At 41.7% G+C, this 21,450-nt stretch overlaps 1 protein-coding gene across 4 annotated transcripts in view; it reads left to right on the forward strand.

Annotated features, from left to right (window-relative positions):
* Positions 1-21,450, forward strand: part of RASGRF2 (Ras protein specific guanine nucleotide releasing factor 2) — a 401,708-nt gene that overhangs the window by 307,918 nt on the left and 72,340 nt on the right. The window contains exons 12-17 of one of the 4 annotated variants that reach the window (XM_077288397.1): positions 9,690-9,826; positions 15,760-15,842; positions 16,033-16,077; positions 17,838-18,086; positions 18,561-18,931; positions 19,349-19,477. In XM_077288397.1, coding sequence (XP_077144512.1) covers positions 9,690-9,826; positions 15,760-15,842; positions 16,033-16,077; positions 17,838-18,086; positions 18,561-18,931; positions 19,349-19,477 — 1,014 coding nt within the window. The remainder of the gene's footprint in view (positions 1-9,689; positions 9,827-15,759; positions 15,843-16,032; positions 16,078-17,837; positions 18,087-18,560; positions 18,932-19,348; positions 19,478-21,450) is intronic. The other 3 variants (XM_077288415.1, XM_077288405.1, XM_077288424.1) reach the window with 3 other exon arrangements.

Below are 21,450 nucleotides of genomic sequence, written 5' to 3' on the forward strand. Positions count from 1 at the left end.
TATTGTGTAAGGGAGCTACAGTAGCAGCATGTAAAATGCAAAATGTAGGATACAATTCATATAATGCTAGCCCCCCCCCCCCCGCAAATTAAAAAGAATACAGGGGGGTCTCATGGCTGCACAGATCTTTAGAGTTATGGCATTTTATTTTAGCCCAGTATGGTGTTAAGGGTTCATTTAGAGGTCAATTTAAATGTCCCTGGTGAGCTATTTTTAGAAGAACCAGTTTCAGCTGGTGTCTTTGGCGCCGTTTTTAACGGCTTTTCATTGGTGATTTTGGTTGTTGGGCAGAATTTTTAAACTATAAAAGACTCACTTTTATGGACAGCTGTCAGTCCGCTGGTGCGGTGAAGAAAAGAAGATCCTCTGAGATGGAAGCGTTACTGCAGCAGCTGCTTGCCAGAGCCAGCTCGGAGGGCGGGGTTGATTGGCTGAAGAGCTGCCTGGCTATAGAACCTGATCCGGTAGCTTCCGATGCCGTCTCCCCCCCTCCTTTACCGGCGTCTGATGACGAGTCTCCGTGTCAAGTCGCTCCTGCTCCACCGACGTTCAGCGGAGATCCGGGTCCTTCAGTGCCGCCGTCCCCAGCATCGTGCTCCTCAGTGAAGCCACGCCGGCGCTCTCAAGCTCCGGCCAGGAAGTCTCCTCGCTCAAGGAAGACGAGATTGCGCAGTCCAGCGCGAGACCTTCAGCCGCGTCACGAGCCATCGACAGCCACGTCATCCAAGAGCGCCGGCATATCAGGGGTGAGATGCAGCCGTAAAAGCGCTGCAGGAACCCCTCTGTCAGGCACTCTGTCCGCGATGGCCACAGCCACCAGCAACATTCCTGCCCCTGCGTCAGACCTTCTATCAACACAAGCCGAAGCCTGCTGCCAGCCATCTCCAGCTGGAATGCAGCGGCGCTCGCCCAACATGGAGGGCTGGAGCGCTGGCTGCCCACCAGATCTCAGCATTCAAGACAGCGGCAGCGGTGAGAACATTTATGTGCCCCTGTCTGTTTCACACTTTCAAATTAAAAACATGATTAGGGATGTGATGTCAGAAACGCTGGGAGAAGTTTTTAAATCCACTTCTCCTTCAGCTGTCAATCTTAACAATGCAAACGTCACATTTCCCTCTTCATCTCCTCAAAATCATTTTAAAGAAGCCCTCACTTGTGAGCTTTCTCCTTTAGGGTTTCATTTAAGCTCCGCGACTAAAGAAATTATCTGGAGCAATCAGTATATTGACATATTCTCGCTCCTTCCTCGCAGGGAGCAGCCCAGTAAATCTGAAAGGCGTGATGATAAATCTGATTTAGATGACCCTAAACGCGGTCACATTAAATCTTTTAATAATTGGATGCAAGCCTTTTCCATTTACTCGGCTGTTCTCGGCGAGAAATCACCTGGGTTATGTAGTAGATTGTTTCAACATATCGACATAATTTTGGAGGCATACCGCAACTTTGGCGGTGTTGCCTGGCTTAATTATGATGAATCCTTCAGGCAAAAGTTAGCTGTTCATCCTGACCTCTCCTGGGGTACGAAGGATGTCGGACTATGGATAAATTTGATGCTGCCTCAGAGACAAACCTCAGCGAAACAAGCTTCATCAATCGTCCCTAAGAGGGGCGTCTGTTTTGCTTTTAATGATTCCGGCTGTAAGTGGAACAATAATTGTCGTTTTCGGCACGAGTGTTTGTTTTGTGGAAACGCACACTCCATGTCGAGATGTTTTAAAAAACAGTCCGCGCAGCAAGCACTTTCAAGGGACTCTTTTTCAAAGGGCACAGACACCAGTGAAGCTGGAAAGTCTGGTGTATTGGCTAAACAAATACCCAGACATTCCGAGCAGTAAATTGATTTTTGACGGCTTTTCTAGAGGTTTTTTTGTCCCGTCATTTAAAGGGATCGGTTGTAATATTTTAAAAAATCTCCCTTCCCTGGCTGATAATCCGGATATAGCTAGGGATAAAATTCTTAGTGAATTGAAACTAGGAAGGGTCGCAGGTCCGTTTACCTCTCCTCCTTTTACGAATTTTCGAATTTCCCCATTAGGTTTAGTACCCAAAAAAGATTCAGGGTCCTTCCGTTTAATTCATCACTTATCGTACCCCCCTGGCTCATCTTTAAATGATGAGGTAGATAAAGATGTTTGCTCTGTTAGCTATGCATCATTTGATTCTGCCATTGACATGCTCAGGTCTGTCGGTATTAACGCTCTCATGTCCAAATCGGACATTAAGTCAGCGTTTCGTTTATTACCTATAGATCCCAAAGGCTTTAACTCTTTGGGGTTTTCTTTTGATAATCTCTTTTTTTTTGACAAATGCCTCCCCATGGGTTTTTCTCTATCCTGTTTTTATTTTGAGACTTTTTCGTCATTTTTGCACTGGGTTCTTGAATCCAATTCCCCCAATGTCAAAATTTTACATTATTTAGACGATTTCCTTTTTGTAGGTCCCCCTGATTCTACTTTTGCCTTGGATACACTTAATAAATTTTTGAGAATGTGCGACTATTTCGGGGTCCCTATTGCCCACGAAAAAACAGTTTTTCCTTGTACTTCCATTGAGTTCCTTGGAATCACTCTAGACTCTGTCAAAATGGAATCTAGACTCCCGATTGATAAAATTACCAAACTAGCTGATGCCCTAAATAATTGTCTGAGCAAAAAAAAGCTGACTTTAAAAGAACTCCAGTCTTTACTGGGCTTACTTAATTTTGCGCTACGCATAATTCCTATCGGGCAAGTTTTTTCTAGGCGGTTGTATGATGCGACTAAAGGTATAACATCTCCTTCTTTTCATATCAGAATTTCTTCCGAGATGAAAGAGGATGTTAAAGTGTGGCTTGAATTCCTTTCTGAATTCAACGGACATTCCTGTTGGCAAACCGCTTTTATTTCTGCTGATTCCATTCCCTTTTCTTTTGCAGCCGACCCCATTTTCGGCGGTGGCGTTTTCTTGTCATCCCATTGGTGCACTGTTCGGTGGCCAATTCAGTGGACGGAATGTCATATCACAAACAATGAGATGGTTTTGGAACTTTTTGTAATTTTTTTAGGGCTATATCTATGGGGCTCTTTAATTCAGAATTCTAGAATTGTCATTTTTTCCTTAAATCAAGGAGTAATTTTCTCTATTAATATCCTGTCGTCAAAGAATAAATGGGCTTCAGCTATCTTAAGGCAGTTAGTTTTAACTTGCTTAAAATGTAATATTTGGATTAAGGCTAACCAAGGTATAAGCAAATGGGCATTTGCTGCGGGTTCACTGTCTAGGCATGAGCGGTCAACTTTTTGTTTACAGGTACCCGTCGCAGACTTGGAACCAACTCCCTGCCCACAGTCGATTTGGGAGTTAATCTCGATCTGATTCCTCACTGTATTAGGAACTCGCTTTCTGACAGATCATGGGCCGATTACTCGGCCGCATGGCATAGATGGGTGAATTTTTGTATGCTGAATAACCTAAATTATAACACATCTAACGCTTTTTCGGGCCTAAGATTTGCTGAATCTCTGGCCAAGCTAGGCCTCTCTCATTCAGCGATAGCCAAATCCCTTGCGGGGGTGTCATTTTTTCTCAAATTGAGGGGTAGCCCCCCTTTAACCAGTTTTTTCCCTTTAAAGCAATTCCTAAAAGGTTTGAAGAGATCTAATTTTAGGGCAGACTCTAGACGCCCGATCTCTCTTCAACTTTTGAGGGATTTATGTTTAGCTCTTTCAGAGGTTTGTATTTCTGTTGAAGAGAGCCTGCTATTTTATGCAATTTTCATCCTGACATTTTTTGGAGCATTAAGGGTTGGCGAAGTGGTGTCGGCTAAAAAATCAGAGCCTTCGGGTTTGCTATTTTCTGACATCAGCATTCATGATTCTCATTTTGTTTTATTTATTAGAAAATCAAAAACCGACCAATTGGGCAGAGGGTCTAGGCTTAGGATCAACTCTTTTTCTGTGCCTGCAATCTGCCCGGTATCTAGTTTGAAGCGCTGGCTCCTGATAAGGCCTGAGAGCAAAGGCCCATTATTTATTCATAAGGATAGATCTCCGGTCACAATATTTCAATTTAATGCTGTTCTTAAGAAATGCTTATGTTTTTTGAATTGTCAACATTTGAGGATTACTTCCCATTCATTTCGAATAGGTGCTGCTACTGAGGCATCCAGAGCGGGTTTAGATGACGCTTTGATTCAGAAATTGGGTAGATGGGAATCTGGAAGATTCAAACTGTATGTTCGCCACGAGCTCTATGACTACTAATTCTTCATTTACCTTTCAGGTCCTATCATAGTCTGGATTGTTGGACACTCGTTTATATTTTGGGCAGAGAAGAGAGCCAGGCAGAGATTTTATTCTGAAAATCTTTCATTTAATTCTGCTGACGTTCAAATTTATTGGCACAGTGTTCGGGGCATGAATTGGTCCAATTTTTGCTTTCAGTTTAAGAAATGTATTAAAATTTTCCCTTTTCCAGACTTAGTCATTTTTCACCTTGCTGGTAATGACCTGGTAAAATAAGAACTCTAGATTTATTAGCTTTCATGAGATCTGACATTTGCAGCCTCAGACAGGCATTTCCGTCTGTCAGCTTCATTTTTTCTGAGATAGTACCTAGATTTTTATGGTCTGACAGTAAGCTGGCATTTTTGGATAAGATTTGTAAGAGAGTTAATAGGAATGTGAGTAAATTCTTACCTTTAATTGGCGGTTTTTCCTTTAGACATGAGGAGCTGGAGGGCTTTTTACCTGGGCTATTTAGGAAAGATTTGGTCCATCTATCGGACATCGGGTTAGACATTTTTAATTTAAATTTGCAGACGATGGTAGAAAAGTGGCTGTGTGGTTTGGGGGGGGCCTCGCCTCTCTGAGGCTTGGCTTTTGGGAAAATCGCCCATTTGTTTGGGCGGATTGGTATTGGTGTATTGGAATCTGGATATTTATATGAGTTTATTAATTAAAGTTATGTATTTAATTGGTTAACCCTAAATAAACATCACGGCCATTTTTCTTCCACTAATACTTCTGTGTTGCGTTTTTATTTATTATAAGTAATAGATCTTGTGTTGCCATGCTTCCTCCCCCCCCCCCCGCAAATTAAAAAGAATACGGGGGGGGGTCTCATGGCTGCACAGATCTTTAGAGTTATGGCATTTTATTTTAGCCCAGTATGGTGTTAAGGGTTCATTTAGAGGTCAATTTAAATGTCCCTGGTGAGCTATTTTTAGAAGAACCAGTTTCAGCTGGTGTCTTTGGCGCCGTTTTTAACGGCTTTTCATTGGTGATTTTGGTTGTTGGGCAGAATTTTTAAACTATAAAAGACTCACTTTTATGGACAGCTGTCAGTCCGCTGGTGCGGTGAAGAAGAGAAGATCCCACCCTCCCTCCCTCTATTATGTCCTTGTCGTGATGTTTTATTGGCGGGAAAATCGCCCATTTGTTTGGGCGGATTGGTATTGGTGTATTGGAATCTGGATATTTATATGAGTTTATTAATTAAAGTTATGTATTTAATTGGTTAACCCTAAATAAACATCACAGCCATTTTTCTTCCACTAATACTTCTGTGTTGCGTTTTTATTTATTATAAGTAATAGATCTTGTGTTGCCATGTCCAGAAATACTTTTGTTGATCATGGACACACACCAGCTTATTCTGAAAAATTACTTGAAAGGATGCAGGTAGACTTCAAAGTACAGTATGAAGCTAGTGCAATTACCTGCAAAGTCTTGGGGAACATTACTATGGAGATGCCCCACAATTAAAGCGATCCAGGCAAAAACTTTTACCCCCAAAACTCTGTTATATGACTTTGCAGCAGTTTAAAAGATAAGCCATTCGATCCCTTTATGACCCTAAAGTGATGCTCCAGCAGAGAGAGCTTGTGTTTTGAAGTTGTGTCTGTAAGTGCATTGGGGTGTGAAAATGCTCTTACAGCTCCTGGGCCTCCACATTTTTCCACACTAGCCGAACCCTCCCGCAGCAAACAACCTGTCTGTTAGGTCAAGGAAGGGTGCTGCTAGGTAGGAAATAGGCTGGAAAGTTAGAGCTGCATTGTCACGCCCCAATGCACTTCCAGACTTCAAAGTGTGATTTCTCACAGCTATTGCAGCGCTTTGGGATCATAAAGGGATTGATTGCCTTATCTTTTACAAGGCTACACAATCCGATTAATGGTTTGGGATGGTAAAAGTTTCTGACAGATTTCCTGTAAGGGAATGTGTTGCTTATACGTTGCATATCCCTGTAACACTTTTTGTATGGACTAGGATACTGGATTTTAAAATGTTGATTTAAAACATTAAAGAATTTTTCCTGGTATAATAGTAGAGGGGGATAGAGGTGTTAAATATTGTATCAGTGACCAGGAGCGTAATAGCATCTTGTGGTGACCGATATGATATCTAGGAGATAGTGATCGGAATTGGAGCTTGTTTTAATGTCTTACATTTTTTGTTCTGTTACGGAAAAGATCAAATGACATTTGTGGTGGAGCGTGTCTGTTCCTTGTCTGGTTTCCACATGTTGTTTTGCCTCAGAACAATATAAATGATGTCAGGGAGACTATGACAGCCCCCGACTGATCCTGAATCTGTCAATGCCACTTCATTAGCTGCATTGCAGGAGATGATTGTTTTCTGTCTGTCCCCTCCTTCCTCGCTTCACGCTGTAGCTGGGCCACTTTGGTGGCACACTGAAAAATGTCTGTAGTTTTCCTTTCATGATAATTTTTGAAACTTACATTAAACTTTGCGGGTTTAATATAATAATTAGGATGTGAGAATCACTTGGGTGAGTGGGCTATCTGATTGTCTAGGCCCTCATTTCTCAACTTGTAGTTCATGTACCCCAGGGGTTGCATTCTCTATTTATAGCTGGTAGTCAAACTGTCCTAGTATTGTTTTTTTCACTTGCCAAAAGTGAAAGAAAATGGTCTTCTTTCGATGGTAACTACCAGGGTACCAGGCATAGAGCTGCAATTGGCCTTTTTCCCCACAGACTTCTGGTCCAATGAAAGTGGTTATGGAAGAGGGAATGCAGTCACATTCTGAGTGTGTGCACACGTTTTTTTTTAAACTCAAGCGAACCAGCCGCATTTTTCAAGCAGAAGACTTTTCGGGAAACTTTTCTTTATTCCTCAAGCTTCTTTTGTGTCTTTTTTTCAGTTCTTTCCTGAGCATATTTCCTACGGTTGCAGCTGACAGTGGATTTTTTGGACGGTTTTCCCATGGTATTTGTGACGCCATCTTTTACTATCATTTTCAGGTAGTTTTTAGCGTTTTGTTTTTTTTTGTAGTGAAATGATGTCAAAATGCTTCAAAAGACGTCCAGGTGTCTTTTGAATTTTTCCCTGTGACTTGGATAGTAAAGTGCTGAGCGTCTTCCGGTTGAAAAAAAGTCAGAACAATGGTCAGGTCGCTTTTGACTGCTTGGCGTTTTTGGAAACCTGAAGTCGTAAAGACGTCCAAAAGCCAGAACATTTTCACAAGTCATTTTACATATAGTTCCTTATGTTCATTCTTTTGAGATTTTTATGATTTTTCACATGGTTTCCATGGAGGAATCCACCTATTAAATACAATGTGTGCATATATTCCAAGTGTTTCTTTGGTTTCCTATGTTTTCTACATTTTCCCGTTTCTGTGGCATTACTTTTTGCTATTCTATCATGTCACTACGTTATTCCAGTGCTGTGACAAAATTTGTGCATGTGCCATCATGGTTTTCTATATGGTGTGAGATCACAAAGTATAGGGCGACTTTGTTGTTTTACATAAGGTTTAATCTACATAAGCTTTTTATGTTCTCAACTTGTTTTTTCCATGATTGTTTGTTCTGCCTTTAGCTGCGGATGTCTAGGCAGAAGCCTCAGCTGTAGAAAATCTTGTACCAGTGCATAGATAAAATAACCAGGCCATCAGTGTCTCCTGATGTCCAGTTGTAAACTTCCATTATTATTACTTTTTAAATGCTTTTTTTCCGTCACTGATAAAAATATATCATTTTTTAAACCACTGTATATGTTGTAGCGCACTGAAGTGCCTCCCTGATCTATGCTGAATATAATCAGGCTTACATTTCTGTGCGCTAGAATATCACAATATGGATATGAGGGACCGCGCTCGGGGGTGCGTGTTCAGTAGTAATGGGCAACAGGGGTTAATAACAATGTGTGATAGAAAGTGTCCAGATCACTATCCAATATAGACCTGCTGTGCGTGACATGCGGGCTTGCTATCTAGCATATATATGTCTATATGGGCTGTATAGACGGTGCTTACCTAGTTGTGATAGCTAAGCCGCTCCAGTGTCCTGTCTGGCGTCCGCTGTGGAGTGCGGTGCGGCGTCTATGAAGGACGAGGGATGATAGCAGCGGGTATTGCAGCAATAGCGGTACCTGGGAGCCCCGGACGAAGGCGTCCCTGGTAACCGCGAGGAGAAGAAAAAATGGCCGCTAACGCCGGCTCGTAGGTGCCTGAACAGTGACGTCACTATGGTACAGAGCGGCGTTGGAGCCAAAATGGTGGCGTCTAACCAACGCGTTTCGAAGGTGCTCGGCCTTCTGACGAAGAAGATCCCAAATTTAGACATATCATTTGTAATGAATATCCAGTTTTATCAACTGCAACTTTGATCCCTTTGTGCAGAGATGATAATAGTCTAGTATTTTTATTGAATTAGGAGTACTATCCTATCATTGTATTGACCCCAGGACATGTGTCTTACGCTGCTACTGCATTATGTAAATGCCCATATATTGACAATGGTACCCTTTTATGGCAAATTTCCTGGCCCAAAAGATTGTAATACATATATAAATAAATATATATATATATATATATATATATATATACAGTGTATATATATATATATATATATATATATATATATATATATATTTATATAGATTTGTACCATATGTTTAACATCAATTTTTTTCTCTTAAGGATAACTATGCTTTTCAGAATAAGCTGTTTGTGTGTGTGTACCTGAGGAATAACATGGGCACTGTCCGTTCTATGACCTCTTTCCTACATTGTTACAGTTTTTTCCCTCTACAGGCTATCTCTCTTGTTTGCAATCCATGGGGTACTAGTGACAGTAGACCAGCTGCAGAGATCTCTCCCAAACATACTAGAGCGCACCGAGAGGGATTCCTGGTCTTTATTCCTTTTTTAGAACACAGAGACTACCAACATGTAGGATATTGTACAACAAAGCTGAGCTATCTGGATGTGAAAGAAGACTTGTTAGAAAGCTCACCTTGACTTTTCTAATTCTCTCTCTGCCTGTTTCCTCTCCCTGCTCCTCGCTCCTCCTCTCCTTCCCTTAGCCATACAATAAAATATGGTCCACATGACTGCATAGTGAGCTGGCAGTCCCCCTTGTCTGAACAAGACTCATTTAATCTGATTTTTTGTTTGTTTTTTAAAGTTGGTGGTGAGTTCAGGAGTTAGGGAAGAAGTGTCTGATAATTGGGAATAAAAATTGATTAATCTGATGAGATTTATTACCAGTTTATGTTCGTCTGTACCATTGATCTATTCAAAGTTTGTTGGAAATGTAGTTCCATTTTACATAATTGTGGGATTTCTACATAAATGGTAATCATCACGATGTAAAAATGAAGACTTTCTTATTTATGCTCTTCTGTGTGTTTTATGTTTCTGCTTTTGTTGTAATTATAACTTTACTCTCTCAAGCAAAGGGGTCCGGATATGTGTTTGGCCACCTGGACTTTAAGATTGTGGTGGAATCAGTAGATGCTACACCTTTCACTGTGGTTCTGTTGGCACCATCGCGTCAAGAAAAAGCAGCCTGGACGAGTGATATCAGTCAGGTATTTATTAACAATTTACTTAGCTGTCAATAATTTACTTAGATAGGTTGTAATAAAATAATTTAATTAGTTACATTTAGGGATGGCAGAAGTCTGCTTGTTATTGGCAACACCTTGCCATATAAATCTAACATTATTAACCAAAGACAAAGATGATTACCTACAAAAGTTTCCAATTTTTTCCCTATTCATGGGCATTATTTGGTTGTTTTTTTCCATGCAAACTACTAGTGCCCAACAAAAAATCTCCAATATTGTTAATTTGTCATGTTAGATTTCTTTTACACTGTAGACCGTCGCAGCTTGAAGCTTATGGTACAGTGGGCTGCTTAATGGTCAGCATGGTAGGGTTAATTTTACCTTACGTTTGCCTGGCTTTTTTATGTATGGATGGCTGTGAACGTTTGAAATGCCATTGGTTAAAGGCCAATTGGTAATTTTATTAATGGCTGTTTCTTTATCTTTTCCCACCTAGTATAACATAACATGCCATGCAGTATTTCTAAAGTAACTTCCTAATTCTACTCACACATCAACAAAGCTGCTGAAACATGAAAGAGAATTTGCTTCTTTGAAAATTGTATTTTAGAATATTTCTGCCAGTCAAAGGTAGAAATATATGTGGAAACACCTCGTTTTACTTTGGCACTTTAAAATCTAGTTTCAGCCAATAAATCAGACTAACTTTTCTTCATTAATACTCATACACATAAACATTTGTTAATATTCTAACGTTCTTTATGCATCTCTAATTGAGCCTATTATAAGTCAATAGTGTCCCAACGTGTCTCTGCCAATGTAAACTGCATGAGCTGCGGAGCCCAGCGATTGGCTGCAGCGCTGTTAACGTGCATAAAGTAAGTAATCATTGAAGAATCTTCAAAGACGCAGCACTGAACCTTGGGAGTGGGAGTACCGGCTGCTTGTCAATTTGTGTAGAATGCTGTGCTGAGTGTTGAAAGCCCATTTAATATTGATGAACTTTTACTTGAATAGGAGAAAGATGCACTACCAGTCATGGCCACTGCACAATGGTACAGGGCTAGGTCAGTACCGGTGCACCACCTTAGTCAGCTGACCGTGGGGAATACCATGAGACAGCCCCCCAGAGATCCCGACTTCCCCCTACTTGACTGGCAGCCTCTATATTGTGTGACTTCAGGCAAAGAAGCTGTTAGTCAAGCAGAAGGAGGCAGAGCTGGGCAGGGAATAGAGCTGGAGTGACAGAAGTTTCAGGCTTACACTAGTAGAGGACTTGACTGGACATGTGAAGGTATTGATTGTTTTTGAAAGAGTTACATGTGCATAGAATCATGGATGCAAACAAAGAGCACAGGGAGTACAATGAAACATGTTTTTTAAAAAAAATTACAAAAATCTTTTATTAAATAATATTATAACATCATATTCAAAGTAAATACAAAACAAATAAGGACAAAAGGAATTTAAAATGATGTGCCTTTTCTGAGGTGGCTTCAGGCTGCTATATTTAGGCAGGGTGGGGGGGTGGGGCAAGATCAATGGCCCCTTACCAGCCTGAGAATACCAGCCCCCAGCTGTCAGTTTTGCCATGCTGGTTATCAAAAATAAAACAGGCCCCATGTCACTTAAAAAAAAAAAATGTATTTATAGGGCAGGCGTTGGCTGATGAATACTCCCATTAGCAGCACCTGCTCTTACTGTTATTAGCAGCAGCAGGTGTAGGCTGATGGGAGTAGTACTCACCTCAGACGAAGCCTCTGTGACCGGAGGTAAACTTTTTACCGCCGGTCACAGCTGCTGGCTATCAAATGAACCACAACTCTCTGACAAACGGTGATGATCTTACTGCCAATCATAGCCGCCAGTGAAAACACCCAAACAGTAACATGGACTTAATGAAGAAGTCCATGTTCGGAGTCCGTGCACGAACAGTAGGTGTTCGGTACGGATCCTGAACTTTACTGTTCGGGTTCTCCCATTACTACTGACAAGTACTCATCATTATGTATAACCATAAGCTAGGTCTAACAGGATCAGAAAAGGGACAGAACAAGTTTTAGTCCTGCATCCTTGGTATGTGAACATAAGCTTTTCTGTCAACTATTCAATTAAAGGGGTATTCCCATCTCCAAGATCCTATCCCAATATGTGTAATAATAATAATGACAATAACATTAGCAACTAGCTCCCATGAGAAATGTAGTATAGTTCTCCTGATTTGCTATGTCGTGTGAAGGGCATTGTAGTAGCTTAGGTATAAATGGTTATAACCACTCATATATAGTGACAGTGAGTTGCCAGTGGTCGTAACCGTGAATACCTAAGCTACTGTAATGCCCTTCACAAGAGGTAAGCGACATAGCGAATCAGGAGAACTATACTACATTTCTAGTTTGAGGTATTTGCTAATATTATTTATTATTACACCTACTACATATTGGGAAAGGATCTTGGAGAGGGGAATAACCCTTTATGTAAGGCAAAGTAATATGAACTCAGCAATAAGAGATAGATCAAAGTCTTTTGGAGAGGATATTGCATAAATAATTATCTATTGTGTGCTTTCACATTCATGTATATTAGAGCTTGGAGTCTATTCCGAGTTTATCATCCCCATCATGTTCATGCATATTCATTTAGCTTTAACAAATACAGGAGCCGGAACAGCAGAGAGATTTAGAGATTACATGTTCTTTACACTGCTGTCTGCAGGTAAGTAAGGAAGTAGGGCGTAATCACTTTGCACACTGCGTGGAAAAGTATATAGAGAGTAAAATTAATCCGCTCCTGTAAGCTAAGTATATATGTCATTGGAGAAGGAGAGAGAAATTCTTTGTCGAGTTAAAGAGAGTGTATTAAACAATTCTGTATAACCCCTGCTAATCTAAGCTCTCTGCCCATAGTCTGATACTTACCCACAGGCGTCTTAACCGCTTTTCGGCGCCGCTCCAGTGCCATCTTGTGACTGCAACTTCTGACTGGCCAAAAGTGAGAGCTAACGATCACGAACTCTCATTGCAAGTCTATAAGAGCCTGAGTGAGGTTTTCATAGACTTTCATTAAAAAGTGACCTCCAGCAAACACTGGAGCGATCCGACAGGTCACAAACTGCTGGAGACCAATGGAAGCAGCGTTGATAGAAGGTGAAGATGGCAGCGGGTAAGTATGAGTAGGGGCAGGCACCTTAGATGAGAACCAGGAGGTAAAATTAGAAAAAAAAAGAAGAGTACCACTCTAGTGTTTTTTTATGTTTTTTTTTTTCAAAGGAGAATGAGCTGCCTAATAATTCTCCACACCCGTATAAGCATCCTTAGGCCTCACCCTCCTTCATTACACAAGTACAAATCACCTGATCGGCTTCATCAAATAAGCATTCACGTTTATTCAACTTTGAGTTTGAAAATCTGCATAAAAATATTATGGTCAAAATACTCTCTGCAGCTGCCATCTCCTATCTCAGTAATGCAGTATGTCTTCATTGAATGCAGATGTTACACCAGAATTGAGAATTTTGGAAATTAATGGTCAGTCCAGGAGGAGAAAGAAGCAGATTTCTCTGATATGATATATTACAAAGTGGCTAATTTTTACTTGTAGTATTGATTTATAAAATGCAAATACTTTAAGCTCCTTTGTCACCATTGTCTGTGTGCTAGTCCCCATGACATCCTTAAAGAGAATCTGTCAGCAGACTTTTGCTTCCTCATCCGAGAGCAGCCTGATGTCGGCAAAGAGAAGCTGAATCAGACAATGTATCACTTAAACACCACAAGAAATTGGAGTTACATACACAACAATTGTATAAAAAGATACTTTATTAGAAATTACAAGGATTGCATAAATAACATACAATAAATAATGAAAAAGGACGAAACACCTAGTGTGAAGACAGATAAGTCCTCGGCATAAAGGGTAAGTATTTCTAATCTCTCACCCAAGTACGAGTATGCACCACTATATAATGATTAAAGTGCCAAGTGCCTGTCATAGTGACTAGCACACACTCAAAAGTTATGGCAGTTATAATACATTTAGTAAACAGTTGTCTTACCCATGGTGGAGACAGGTGAAATGCCGAGGTACTCAGTCAACCCCCCTTAACGCACGTTTCGCGTAAGCTTGTTCACAAAGAGGAAAATAGAGCAGCCTGATGTTGGCAAAGAGAAGCTGAATCAGACAATGTATCACTTAGTTTACTGGGTGCAGCCGTTCTCACACAATCAGAGCTTTTAGATTTAGCAGTGAAGCAGAGCTGAGGAAGCTAACCCCGCCCACACCAGGCTCTGTATGTACAATGTCTATAGACAGTAAGCTGTGTATCACAGGGAGGGCGTATGGGACGAGGGCTCACACACTAGCTAGTCACAGCAATGATAAGCTACTGGCGCGTAAACAATCATTGAAAGCAAGTAAAACCTTGGAGCTTGATAAGAGAATCATCGCTGAACTCTGTGTTTGAATCTGCAAAAACCCTAGTCCATGCCCTCATCATCTCTCGCCTTGACTACTGCAACCTCCTGCTCTGTGGCCTCCCCTCTAACACTCTTGCACCCCTTCAGTCTATTCTAAACTCTGCTGCCCGACTAATCCACCGGTCCCCCCGCTATTCCCCGGCCTCTCCCCTCTGTCAATCCCTTCACTGGCTCCCCATTGCCCAGAGACTCCATTATAAAACCCTAACCATGACGTACAAAGCCATCCACAACCTGTGTCCTCCATACATCTGTGACCTCGTCTCCCGGTACTTTCCTGCACGCAACCTCCGATCCTCACAAGATCTCCTTCTCTACTCCCCTCTTATCTCCTCTTCCCACAATCGTATACAAGATTTCTCTCGCGTATCCCCCCTACTCTGGAACCCTCTACCACAACACATCAGACTCTCGCCTACCATCGAAACCTTCAAAAAGAGCCTCTTCAGACAAGCCTACAACCTCCACCGATCGACCAAACCGCTGCATGACCAGCTCTATCCTCACCTACTGTATTCTCACCCATCCCTTGTAGATTGTGAGCCTTCGCGGGCAGGGTCCTCTCTCCTCCTGTACCAGTTATGACCTGTATTGTTCAAGATTATTGTACTTGTTTTTATTATGTATACCCCTCCTCACATGTAAAGCGCCATGGAACAAATGGCGCTATAATAATAATAATAATAACCCCTGCAGCATGCTGTCTTACATGGCAAAATCTTGCTGACAGATTCCCTTTACGTGTTTGACACTTTTCTCAGCATTAGCTCAGGGGCGGACTTACCATTGGTGCAACCACTGCAGCTGCACCAGGACCTCAAGAAGTAAGGAGCCACTACCATCTCCAAGGCAGGTTGAATTGTGCATTATGATGAGCTATTGGACTACAAAGGGCCCTAATACTGCTATTGCACAGGGGCCCTCTTCTGTCTGCACCTCCATTAACTCCCTTTCATTGCAGCTGCCATAAAGCAAATACACACTGCTTCAGGAAATATGATTGTTGTAATGCAGCTACCATATGTATATATCACTATTTCTGACACACAAATTAATTATTAGTTCATACTGATTAGTAACTGGTATAATGAAGCCTCTAATTACAGCTATTATTTCAAAGTCATCTGATCACATTTAGAAAGCGGGAAAAGGGAAGAAATTACAGAGGAGGATGTGCAGAAATTAGAGGATGGCAAAGCAAACCTTGGTGTGCACGTTGATTTCATGTTATATGTGTGAGTGAGCCTCGGAGGTGAGGAAATGATATATCTGTGTATAGTCTGTTGGGAGACATGCAGCTGTCACTCGCATATGCTAGTTCGCCATTACTCTGGAGAAATCCTCAGCTGGCAGTAATAATGCCGTGAATCACTAAATGGCATACGATAAGCAGAGGCACCCTTTAACGCGAGACAATTGCAATGCGCAAATTTTGGTTCGGGCATATCCTACTAATTATGTATCGTTTTATTTTGACAGTGTATTGAGAATATAAGATGCAATGGTTTGATGAGCAACGTGTACGAGGAGAACTCCAAGGTTACTGTGCCACACATGATCCGGTAAGAAGCCGTCCATCCATAAGCATTTACCCACCACGAGTGAAACATACATGACGTGTTGAGTCAATATGTAAATGACCTTACTGCATTTTGACATGTAGTAAGAAAGGTATGTACAAAGTGGTGGTGCAGCTCTAGAGAAGTCCTGCAGACATGCCCGTATAGAAACACTATCATTTCTGTTGTGTAGGACAATTGGCAGCAGCAGGATGAAACTTGTCAAAGCGCCGATCTTGTAAGTGATATAAACTAATAACAGTATTAATTAGTATTACATTCTCTACACGGCAATCATTTTATATACAGTGCTCTCGATGTAAGCGGTGTACACCAGTATTTTCATGGGCTAGATGGGTGTCGATAGTTAGCTAGTTATATTGGGGAATATTATAGGTTCAGCAACTACCAGTTAGTCTTTGTATGATGAATCATCGACAATTTTTCAATATTTACTCTCGAAATGTCCTATGGTTTTCCAAATCTTTGCTTCCATTGAATTTAAATGTGTCCTTCTCGTGAAGGGCACAAGTGCACAGGTTGTCACAAAGCTACAAAGCTATTGAAAATCGTCATCCAAACCCAGTGATTTTGGTGGGACCAGCTTTCCATCGTGTGTGTATTGGGGGTCTCCAATCTTCATCTAAGGGTGGGTGCACATGACCACTTATATTTGACGAGTGCTATCTGTGGTTTTTACAGACACTGATGGCACTTGTACCCATGTTATTCTATGGGGCTGTGCACATGTCCAAAGATCAGTGACCTGTCCGATTTTGATCCGAGTGTCGGATCAAAATTGGCAAGGTAACTCTGAGTCCATGGAAAACATCTGACCACACTTAGATATCAGAGTGTGGTCCAACTTTCATGGACTGAGTTGATGGAGAAACTTTTTTTTTCTCTCCACTTCTTAGAAAAACGAGATCCGCACAATTGGACTGTTTTTCTTGGATGGAGAGGAAATCTGTTGTGTGCACCTGCCTTAACAGATGTGGTAGAGAAGAAGATTGGGCAGTTGTAGTTAAACATGCCTGGTCTGTTGTTTCCGTGGGGAGAGAAGCAGAAGGAGTTCTCAATCAGAGACACTTTTACATATAAAAGTTAGTTTTAATTAAACTGTAGCCTCTTCATGCCTGAGTTATAAGCAGAATTTCATCATATGGTATTTCTCAATAACTTTGTTAAAGGGGTAGTACAGAACTGAAAGTTTGATGATCTATCCTTAGAATTCCTAGCACCATCAACAATCAGCTGTTATAACTACTCTGGTGATCTGAAGTTTATTTATGGAGCTGCCCGCAACAGCACAGCTCTATACACTGCGTAGTGGCTGTTCCCAGGATATTGCAGCTTAGCTTCCATTCACTTTAATAGGAGCGGAGCTGCAATACCCGAGAACAGCCCTAGACCGTTCTGGCTCCGTACAGTTTTCACATGGCAGTTTAGAACAGCTGATCGGTGGGGGTGCCTGATGGCAGACCACCATTGATCTGACCTCAATGACCTCTTAATCTTTGTCATACTTCTAGACAACCACTTTAAGTAATACTGTGACCTGTAGGCTCATGTGCCGTGGGGGTGGTGTGACAGTGAAAAGCTACAGAAAGTTTTTACGACGTTTTGTCTAAATGCCAACTAAACAGGCCTCGAAGAGTATTGCATTGGGATACAATCATATTCAAACATCGCTGCAAACAGTAGTTGAGGAAGCAATAACATTTTAGTAAAAATAATGGGTATTTAGAGGTGACATGGGGACCATTGGGAATCGTGGGCAAACTCTACCCATCATACATACTATGAAAAGTACTTGGACTTCTGTGTTTTTACCCTGGATTTCCGGCTGTGTGTGCCTGACCCGTGACAGAGATCGGGGACCTTCAGCCCCACAACTGTTGTCAATACAACAAGAGTGATTACAGAGCTTCTCTCTCCTGCGGTGTCCCTCGACCCCTAGAATTGTGACATTACTCCAATGTTATATTCATATTTCAGGTCCGATGCCAGACTTCATAGAGATGATATCGATATATGTTTCAGCAAAACTCTGAACTCCTGCAAGGTCCCTCAGATCCGCTACGCCAGTGTGGAGCGTCTCCTGGAGAGATTGACTGACTTGCGCTTCCTCAGCATTGATTTTCTCAACACTTTCCTGCATACCTACAGGATATTCACCACCGCTTTTGTAGTGCTGGAAAAACTAGCTGATATTTACAAGAGACCTTTCACATCAATACCGGTCAGGTAACTCTGACAGCCACCTCTCAAATTGTTTGTTATTTTATATTTGAAGTAAAATTCCCTCAGTTTTAGCAAATTTGAGGTTTAATAAAAGTGCAGTGATTATGGCTTATGTGCCCTTCAGACCCTTAATTTAATGTCATGCCCGATTACATAAATAATTTACCGCAATTCAATTGCTGCTATAAGATTACATACCGTATGTTATCTAAGGCTCATTTGATATATTATATAATACTTTTTGTTAATTTTCAAAGAATCAATGGACTTTAAATTGACAAATCCAGATTGTAATCTTTTTCTGTATAACTGTTCCAAAAATGGAAGTAGATGGTTCAGGTCCATTAATAACATTTCTTTCTTTATATATTATGTAGCCTAGTTATAGTTTTAAATAAAAACATTGGAGAAAAGATCAAAGTCCTTCTACTGATCAATGAACTGTAAAAATCTGAAAATGTTCCTTTCCTTTCCTAGATCTTTAGAGTTGTTTTTCGCATCTAGCCAAAGCTTAGATGGGAAATCGCCACATCTCTGCCGCAAGTTTTCTTCTCCACCTCCATTGTCCCTTTCTAGAACATCATCACCTGTCAGGGCAAGAAAACTGTCCCTAAACTCGCCTTTAAATTCACGAATTGGGGCTTTAGACTTATCCACATCCTCCAGTGCAAGCAGCCCAACATCCGTGTTCAGCCCTGCAACCTCTCCACCACCCAGCGCTGGTAAAGTACCTCTGGACCTCAGTAAAGGACTCTCCTCACCAGAACCAAGCCCAGGATGCCTTGATGAGAATTCAGAGAACCCACGCATTGATTTGTGTAACAAGTTACGGAGGAGCATTCACAGAGGTAACAAAAAGTTCCTCTATGTAAATATACAAAAGCCATTGTCTCTATGAATTCAATATATGGTATATTTTATTATTTTCTGCCCACTGTAACCAAATTTTTTTTTATTTAAATTGTTATTCAACTGCACCTACTGATGTATTTTTTTTTTGTTCTGGGAAATCCGATGTGTATATATTTTGTACCACATATTTGATAAATGTTTGATATTCTGTGTGTTCTTTTTCTTTTAAGTAGAGACCTTTATTGCCCTGTTAAAGGCAATCTGTCATACTCCCCAAAACTGATGATGATTCTGTTCTATTGAAAAAATGAGAATAAAAAATTAGTTTTTATTCTTTCAATCTGAAATAGAGAAATGATCCCTTGTCTTAAGTGTACAACTGATATTATATGCATGTATGGATATTATTTCAGCTGCGGTCTTAGAATCAGCGTCATTAGACAGGACCATCCCTGAAAGTAACGCTTCCCCGGACACAGCTGAGAGTTCTCCATGTCGATCTCCATCAACTCCACGGCATCTCCGGTACCGTCCAGCAGGAGGTAATAACAACTTGCCTTGGAAGTTCAATAAATACCTTGACTTTTAGGCTTTGTTCACACAGCTCTTCCTGGACACACAGACCTCACATTCTTCTAACAGGTATTACTAGGAGGGACATTAGAAACATCTGTAAAAGGGTGCAATAGCCCTTAAGTATTTTGAGTTGCGCCGAACTGTGATAAAGAAACCTGTGACTATTTATTTTGTTTGAAAAATTGCCATATGATACGTAGAACTGTTTTATAAGGCGACAGATTGCACAGTACAGATTTGGCCTCATACAGATGATATTTCCACTTATTTTATTTGAAAATTAAAATCCATACAACTTCCAAGTGAAATCATTTTTTCTCTCCTTCCATGCAATTAGAGATAGATTTAATCTTATTGTAATCTATGAATGCAATGAAGCTAAATGAAAAGCCTCCAGGGATCTTTATGTTGCTATCTGGGAGCCTTGACTCATGTATACCAGTCAGTTCTCAGAACAAGAAACCCTCCAAATATCTCCATAGGATCACTCATCTCCACAATGCCAAATTACCTATTTGATCTTTCCTCCAAGTCCTCCTAGGTGCCTTTCAGCACTGCAAGTCTCTATAGAGTTACCAAGTTATGGCGTCTACTCCTCTTTGTTTCCCCTCTATCTTTATCCTAATCTCGAATCTCTTCTTTTTCTTTTTCTGTTAAGGTACCGTCACATTAAGCGACGCTGCAGCGATAGCGACAACGATGCCGATCGCTGCAGCGTCGCTGTTTGATCGCTGGAGAGCTGTCACACAGACCGCTCTCCAGCGACCAACGATGCCGAGGTCCCCGGGTAACCAGGGTAAACATCGGGTTGCTAAGCGCAGGGCCGCGCTTAGTAACCCGATGTTTACCCTGGTTACCAGCGTAAAAGTAAAAAAAACAAACAGTACATACTCACCTGCACGTCCCCCGGCGTCTGCTTCCTGACACTGACTGAGCTCCGGCCCTAACAGCAGAGCGGTGACGTCACCGCTGTGCTTTCACTTTCACTTTAGGGCCGGATCTCAGTCAGAGCAGGAAGCAGACGCTGGGGGACGCGCAGATCGGGTTACTAAGCGCGGCCCTGCGCTTAGTAACCCGATGTTTACCCTGGTTACCAGTGTAAAACATCGCTGGTATCGTTGCTTTTGGTGTCAAACACAACGATACACGGCGATCGGACGACCAAATAAAGTTCCGGACTTTATTCAGCGACCAGCGACATCGCAGCGATATCGTTTAGTGTGACGGTACCTTTAGTATGATTATCGCTCCAGCGTCGTAGACTGCGGTCACACGTTGCAATCACGGCGCTGGAGCGATGCCGAAGTCCACGGGTAACCAGGGTAAACATCGGGTAACTAAGCGCAGGGCCGCGCTTAGTAACCCGATGTTTACCGTGGTTACCAGCGTAAAAGTAAAAAAAAACAAACCGTACATACTCACTATCTGATGTCCGTCCGGTCCCTTGCCGTCTGCTTTCCTCTCTGACTGTCTGCCGGCCGGAAAGTGAGAGCAGATCACAGCGGTGACGTCGCCGCTGTGATCTGCTCTCACTGTACGGCCGGATTCAGTCAGAGCAGGAAGCAGACGGCAAGGGACCTGACGGGCATCAGATGGTGAGTATGTACGTTTTTTTTTTTTTTACTTTTACGCTGGTAACCACGGTAAACATCGGGTTACTAAGCGCGGCCCTGCGCTTAGTTACCCGATGTTTACCCTGGTTACCAGCGAACACATCGCTGGATCGCTGTCACACACAACGATCTAGCGATGTCAGCGGGTGATCAAGCGACGAAAGAAAGTTTGAAACGATGTGCTACGACGTACGATTCTCAGCAGGGTGCCTGATCGCAGTAGCGTGTCAGACACTGCGAGATCGTAACGATATCGCTACAACGTCACGAATCGTGCCGTCGTAGCGATAAAAATGCCACTGTGTGACGGTACCCTCTCTCTGAAC

The sequence above is a fragment of the Ranitomeya variabilis genome, chromosome 1 (genome assembly GCF_051348905.1).
Source record: "Ranitomeya variabilis isolate aRanVar5 chromosome 1, aRanVar5.hap1, whole genome shotgun sequence".
Lineage (NCBI taxonomy): Eukaryota > Metazoa > Chordata > Amphibia > Anura > Dendrobatidae > Ranitomeya > Ranitomeya variabilis.